The sequence below is a fragment of the Heliangelus exortis genome, chromosome 3, assembly GCF_036169615.1.
Source record: "Heliangelus exortis chromosome 3, bHelExo1.hap1, whole genome shotgun sequence".
In the NCBI taxonomy this organism is placed as follows: domain Eukaryota; kingdom Metazoa; phylum Chordata; class Aves; order Apodiformes; family Trochilidae; genus Heliangelus; species Heliangelus exortis.
The window spans coordinates 42,248,012-42,254,963 of NC_092424.1; the positions used below are offsets into that span (position 1 = coordinate 42,248,012).

At 43.3% G+C, this 6,952-nt stretch overlaps 1 protein-coding gene across 2 annotated transcripts in view; it reads right to left on the minus strand.

Annotated features, from left to right (window-relative positions):
• The window catches only part of REL (REL proto-oncogene, NF-kB subunit), a 31,915-nt gene extending 25,570 nt beyond the window's left edge, over positions 1–6,345 (minus strand). The window contains exons 1-2 of one of the 2 annotated variants that reach the window (XM_071740342.1): positions 6,139–6,345; positions 578–720 (exon numbers count right to left, since the gene is read on the minus strand). In XM_071740342.1, the coding sequence (XP_071596443.1) occupies positions 578–720; positions 6,139–6,145 (150 nt within the window). In that variant the 5' untranslated portion in view covers positions 6,146–6,345. Of the gene's footprint in view, positions 1–577; positions 721–6,138 lie in introns of those variants that run through there. The other variant, XM_071740341.1, reaches the window with a different exon arrangement.
• Between the last annotated feature and the right edge of the window lie 607 nt (positions 6,346–6,952).

A 6,952-nucleotide genomic window follows, 5' to 3' on the forward strand; every position in this document is an offset into this window, starting at 1 on the left:
GACCACATAATTCCCCCCTCCAGCTCATTTTTAAATTCTGTATCCCCTTCTGACTTCACATACTTCATAGCAGTTTCTTTTGCAGAGCCTAATAACCAAACCACTGGCTGCAAGTCACTTTCTTACTTAGCTCACTTGTACAAAGTACCTTTCATGTTGCGCCCAGCAGCTTTTCAAAGCCTTTTCAAATTCTGTACGCAAACTCCTTCAAAGCCCTCCCAAAATTCACATTGTTCAAACAGTAAAAACTCACCCAAGTCACATAACTAAATAGTCAGAACAAATGTGCATACAGAAAAACAATGAATGGTTCCCAGACAATGAATGAGTAACTTCCCTCTCTACTGGCACTTTGTTAACTACCTCTACAACTTCTCCTTGTAAATTTGAAGCAAAATCATTAATGACTAGGAGCAACAAACTCTTTTTCCACTCTGTTGCAACGATATTTGCATGCCAAGGAAAGAATAACAGAACATGAAAAGAAAAGAATTTTATTTACAACACTGAGTCCAACACAGCTACAGCACAATGTTGATCTGGGCAATGGTAATTCATGGATAAAAGTGGTATTTACCTGTATGGAAGGGAATGTCTTATTGTTTTCAGTACTGTGCTCTCCTGGAATGCTGCCTGCTGATCTTCCCTCACATTTGTATCGGAAACGCATGCCCCTTTGCCTGGGTTGTTCAAATATTTCAATGTGGGGCTCAGGGCCACCTTGAAAACAAAACATTTTCACTGTTAGTACACAGTGGAGCTTAACATGTAGCAGAAGATGTAAGATTTAGAAGATCCAGACTCCTTGATTGATATTACCATCTTTCCACTTGGTCTACCTCCTCAAACTATCTATATTTCTATGTATATGCACACATTAAAGGTGAAGAGAGAGAGAAGAGAATAGATGAAGCATCAGGTACCAATTCTAAGTAATTATCAAAGGACATCATCCCCTCCACCTCACCTACAATTGAGCTTCTTTTAGCTATTACAGAGTATGTGTCTGATGAAAGAGGATTTTACACAACAGAAAACAAATAATCTTGAGGCAACGGTTGATATTTTTCATTATAACACATTTTTAGGAAAAGTTGTCTTCTCAAAGTACAGGTTCTGTCAGTCCTATGGTCTCTCAAATGTCCTCTGAAAACAAAATGTTTCCTCAGGATTGATTGGTTTACTAACAGTTACTAATATAGCGAAGCAGAAACTATGCAAATTGTACAAAAAATACCCTACTGAGTTGAATACCATCACTGTGGGCTCAGAAAATAACCTGATTGCTGGTCCTGAATTGTACATCTTGAGCTGCCCACCTCCCACGGGGCCAGCTTCCAGTTGCAGTACCTCCCCAGACAACAAAACCTCAATAAAAGCCATTGGGCAGCTTTCAAAAAAGATTTTCAGGAAAAAGAAGTGACATACAAGAGTAAGAGACAGCAGAATCTTAAATGGGGTGGGGGGGAGTGTTAGAAAGACATTAACTTAGCAAGAGCAGAAGTACTTTTCAAGTAATATTTTATTGTCAGACAGTAACAAGCTATTTAATATATCTTGCTGAGAACATACAACAGGATAGTCAATCAAAGAATGAGAACAGTGGGATGGCATGTGAAAAACAAATAACAGAGGGTAAGTAAATATTGTAGAAGTTGAATCATCACAGTGCTGCACAATCAGAAGAACATAGCTTATGGAAATGTCTACTGAGCTCTCTGTCATCTTCATATAATAGCATCCTACCCAAGCAAGGCTAAGCATCACAAACAAACATGAGAGGCAATATCCTGTGGCACTGCACTGAAAAAAGTGCTTGGACTTTAACATAATAATCAAAATAGTTATTAAATATATTGAAAGTGGTAAAAGGGTAGAAGATCCCTTGCTTCTTTTTGCCCCAGGTCTATACTGCCTAAGGTCCATAGCATATGAGTTTTGGCAAAGAAGTGGATTCCAGTCTTAACTTCATAAGAAAATCTTCTCTTTTGTTGCACCTACAGTGACTTAGGTAGATCTGCCAACACAAGGCTTGAACTTTATGCCTGGGGATTGTTGATGACAAAACATTTCCAGTGCTACAGCAGTTCATACTCAAAGTAGGAAAATATTGTAAACCTAAAAGATAAAATATTAAGAGAAAGAGAAGGATGGAAAGCACTATATCTCTGAGGTGTCACGTTGGTCTTATTTGAATGTATATTTGAACTGTAACACACCTACAGACAACTGTAGAATGGCAGTGTGAGAATGCTGGAATTGCCTTCACCATGTGGAGCTTCAAAACCAGGATGCCTTTTTAAAAGGCACAATGCATTTCAATTTCAGTCTGTGTTTGGTGCCAAGAAAATAGACCATGAGCTGTCATAGTAAATACCCACAAGCCACTACTCTACATTCAGCTACTTAGAAGGATGGTCACTTTTCCAGATACTTCCCAAATCTTATCTAATCCTCCTTTGGACAAACTTTGCACATTTTCTCTCTCTGGAAAAGAGGCAAGATCAGCAAAGGGGAGAGAGGGATGACAGGCATGATAACAAAAAAGGTCTGGAAATCATGTAAAACTGGTTTCAAAAAGAGAACAGAGTATGAACTTCTTACAGAACCAAGCTCAAACACCAGTTTGTGGCTATTGAATTTTCACACTTAAATTTTCTTATGCTATCGTATTAACCAGGACAGTCCAGTGGAGCAGAAAACAGAGGACTTCTTGCACCAGTGAGGAGTGACTGCTGCACATCAGCCAGCCTCCCATTTCCATCACGTAATCAAGGAGAGAAAAGAACCTCACCTTCCCATTCCCACGTAACACAACTTGCCACAAATACGGACACATACCCATCTACTAAATTAAAAATCTATTTTAGATGTTATAATGACAAAATTGCAGCAAAGTGCCTACTAATCATCTCACTTTGGATATGTACGTGCTTACATAGCTGCTGACCAGATGCACAGTACACCCACAAACATGTATTTGTCAAACCCAGCCAGAGCCTTGCTGTTCGAAACTACTACAGAAGACAATCACTTCAAATCTGCTCATTCTGCTTCAACCAATAATTTCCCCTCATGCTTTATTAATACTTGCTTAAGAGGACTTTTTTCTCACCTATTAAGAGTGCTTTATTTTAAAACTCTGGGCTCAGTGATCTTTACGGGGCTGTGGTCGAAACAAATATCATTGAAGGCAAAGCCACTGCTTGCAGCAGGTGCGTTTGTGGGAAAGTAAAGCTCAGTGACGCAGGAGCCTCTAGAGATTCAACATTTTGTCTTGGTTCTCTCTCACTCTATTTAAGAATCACTTTATCATCTCCACCATGGCAATCAGTGTCATGTTTTCTTGCAGAGAGAAAACATAAAAAGTGTTTGTGAACTAAAGGTGTTAGCAGCACACTGCAGGGAAGCAGAGGTCCCATTTCTGTCAACCTGTGACATGCTTGTGAGGTGCCACTACTTCACAATCTATACTTGGCATGTAGAGAGGTCTCTCAGGCCTTGCTGTGTTTGTCAAACAAATTGGACTTAGGTCAAAAAACAAACTCTTTCTCACTGATTCTGGAAGAGAGGTTCATGCCTACTCATAGCACCTACCTGCCCACAACTACTGAGAAAAGTATTTGAAATAGAAGAAAAGTAAAAATCTTGTTAATCCTTCATCTAAGTGCTTAAGAGTTTAATTGCACTATAATTGCCTATACATATGCCAGCAATAGAAACTTTGTTACATATCACAACCTGCCTCATTCTTTCTGTTATAAAATTGTCTATTCCCCCATCCCACCCCATGCCCTGATCATCACACCAATTTGAAAGAAAATATAGGAGACTGAGTCTCCCAAAAACACATGCATGGAAAATAATAGAGAGCATTAACAGCTCCAAGAGTTCAGTCAGCTTACATTCACTCAAGAACTGAAGGCTGGTTTATTCTCAACTGTCTTGAGCAATATGTAAAGTATGTAAAGAAACAAAAGGACAACCCCAAAACTCAAACCACCACTTCTGTCAGGCCTCTCCATGATGAGAAAACTGGGCTGGCTTAAGGTTTAATGCTTCTGGCACACACCAATAGGTAGGAAGTGTGACATACTGCCACCAAGCACAGCAACAACAGGATCAAGGGTTCCTACATTTTGGTGTGTTCCTTTGCTCAAAATAAGCAGGTTCTGGAGAGACTACTTCATTTTTAATTTTCTTGCTCAACTAGGAGTGCCCCATGGACAGACTCTCCAGCAACATCTGTGTGTGACAGAAACGTAGTTGTGGCTCTTTGAGGAAGATGTGAAAGTATCACCCGAAACCAAATGATCCGAGGCGACTACAGTGCAACACAGACAAGAGAAGTGGTGCCCTTTGGCGCTGATGTCACTGCTCTGTAACTATATTATATATCCTCCACAGCAGTAGCCATTTCTGAAAAGCAAGAGCAGACAATCTATCTGCTTACAACCTCCTGCAACAGCTCAGGCAAAAGAGTCCATGGTGGATGTTACAACACATCCTGGCTCAATCTACAATAAACTGTAAACACAACTTCAGAAAGCAGAAATCTAAGTAGGACTCCATAAACTGGACAGATTCTAACAGAGATACAAAATTGTTTGCAAACTTCCTCTTTACTATGGTGTTGTATTACAGAACAGCAACCAAAAGGAAAAAAAAAAAAAAAAAGGCACCAACTACGAAGCTAGCTGGTACCAGGAAGTTATGAACTTCCTCTACTGAAAAATTCCTTATCTTTATTCCTAATTACACTGAAAGTATATTAATATGCTTAAAAAAAAAAAAAAAAAAAAAAAAAAAGAAAGGAAAAAAAAAGGTGCCATCTCCTGCTTCAGTTTTGCCCCTCTAAAATACAATGTAACATTTAAAAGATGCTTCCATACAAAACCAGTTTCCTTCTCTCTCAGTTGATAGCACACATATGTATTTAAAAGGAGTGAAAGTTTATACTTTTCTAAGTGGTAAGTGAATGCTCTCACAGCCCCAAGCTTTGAGGCTGGAAAACAGCTTTCCTTTGGAACACTCCTCTAGTTAGTGCCGCCAAGTGTGAAGCTTCTGTGGGTATTTTTTTAAAACCTCAGATACCATAGAAACACCTTCTGAAAGGATGACAAATCCAGTATAATTTAGCATAGAGAAACTTAATTGTGCGTTTTGTTGTAATTACTTGATGCACGATCCCTTATCTACGTTACTTTACATTGGTGCCATCTGTTAGTTCCTCATTTGCATTCTCACAGCCAAGTTTGTATGTGAACAGGATCTTCCTGAGCATCACAGAATCTTTGGCTTATTACTGTCTCTAGCCCAGATACAAGACCCGTGCGCTTCTTTAAGGCCTAAACATTTTAACGACACATTGCAAGACTTTAAAAGACCCATTCTGGAACCTAATAAGCCTCATACAACCTCGCTGCAAGTAATCTGAACGACTCAATGATGTTTCTGCATTAATTTTTTCCTGCTTACTAAGCTGCATGATGTGGGCTTAATATGAAAAGCAGATGCCGGGAGGATGGGGAGAGAGCATTGTCACCCTTTCCCGCATTGTTACTCACCTCACTCTGATTGCTTAAGTTAACGGGAGATAACAGAATCACAGAATGGTTTGGGTTGGAAGGGACCCCCAGTTCCGACCCCCCTGCATGGGCAGGGACACCTTCCACTAAACAAAGTTGCTCCAAGCCCCATCTAACCTGCTCTTGAACCTACCTAGGGGGCATCCACAGCTTCTCTGGGCAACCTGTGTCAGTCTCTCACCACCTTCCTGTTTATCGAAAATCCTCCCGATTTACTTTAAAACGCGTCCCTAGCAGAAAAAGACGTGTGATCCCGGACAGACGGTGGAAGAGGAGAAGAAAACCATTTCAGAGACCAGAGCGAGGAACCAGCCGACACGTCACATTTCCCCTAAACCAGCAATTCCTCCTTTAGCGACGCAGCTCAATACCGAAAGCGACCGGAGCAGGGCGTTCAGGGGGGGGTGAGGGTGGGTGGGCTCCGCCGCCCGAACCCCGCCGAGGCCAATGGAGCAGCCCCGCGGGACACAAGCGGCACCGCTCCCCGCTCCCCATCCCGGTCCCGGTCCCCCCACACCACCCACCCCCCAGGGCCCGTCCTGCCGCTCACCGGCCATGCTGACAGCTCTGGCCCACAGCCGCCGCGGGGCTCCCCGCCCGGGCCCCGCACACTTCGGACAGACGCACAGAAAGACAGACGGACGAAACGCAGGCCCGACGCCCGCCCCGACTGCCTTCACCGCCGCTCCCCACTCGCCGCCCTTTTTAGGGGGACTTTCCCGGCCGGCGGGCGGGAAGGCGGGCTCTGTGCCGCCCCCAGCCCCGGCTCCGCCCGCCCCCGCCGAGCCCCGCCCGGCTCGGCCCAGCCCCGCCTGCCCTGGAGCACAAATGCCCCTCCCGGACCACTGCCCTGACCCCTCCCCGCCGAACTCCAGCTGCAGGGGACGGAGGGGAACTGCCACCCCCTACCCCGCCGTGAAGGGGTCTGTCCTCTCGCTCCCTTGCTTTTTAGTAGCCAGAAGTAAAAATAAAAAAAAAAAGTGCAGTTCCGATTAATTTTCCTACGGACTAACACCCCTCCACCCTCCTTTTCAGCACCCTACACAGCTCTTACACTTGTCTTTCTCTCACTACAAGCCTCTAGAGACCAAGCTACCTCGTTATCCGCGTTTTTCTCCGGTTTTGGTGGCCAAACACACCCAGATAAACAGAAAACCGTACTTGTTAAAGGCAAGGAAAAACTCATCAGCAACAAGATGACTAAATCACAACAGTCAGCTGAAAAATCTACCTCATCTTCAGAGCATTCCAGACCCAAATTTGAATCACATCTTGCAGCTGGATCAAGTGAAGGGGGTGATCGCTCTGGGAACAACTCCACCACCCCAAACTTGGGTCAGGTGGAGGGGGCAGTAAGGAACAAT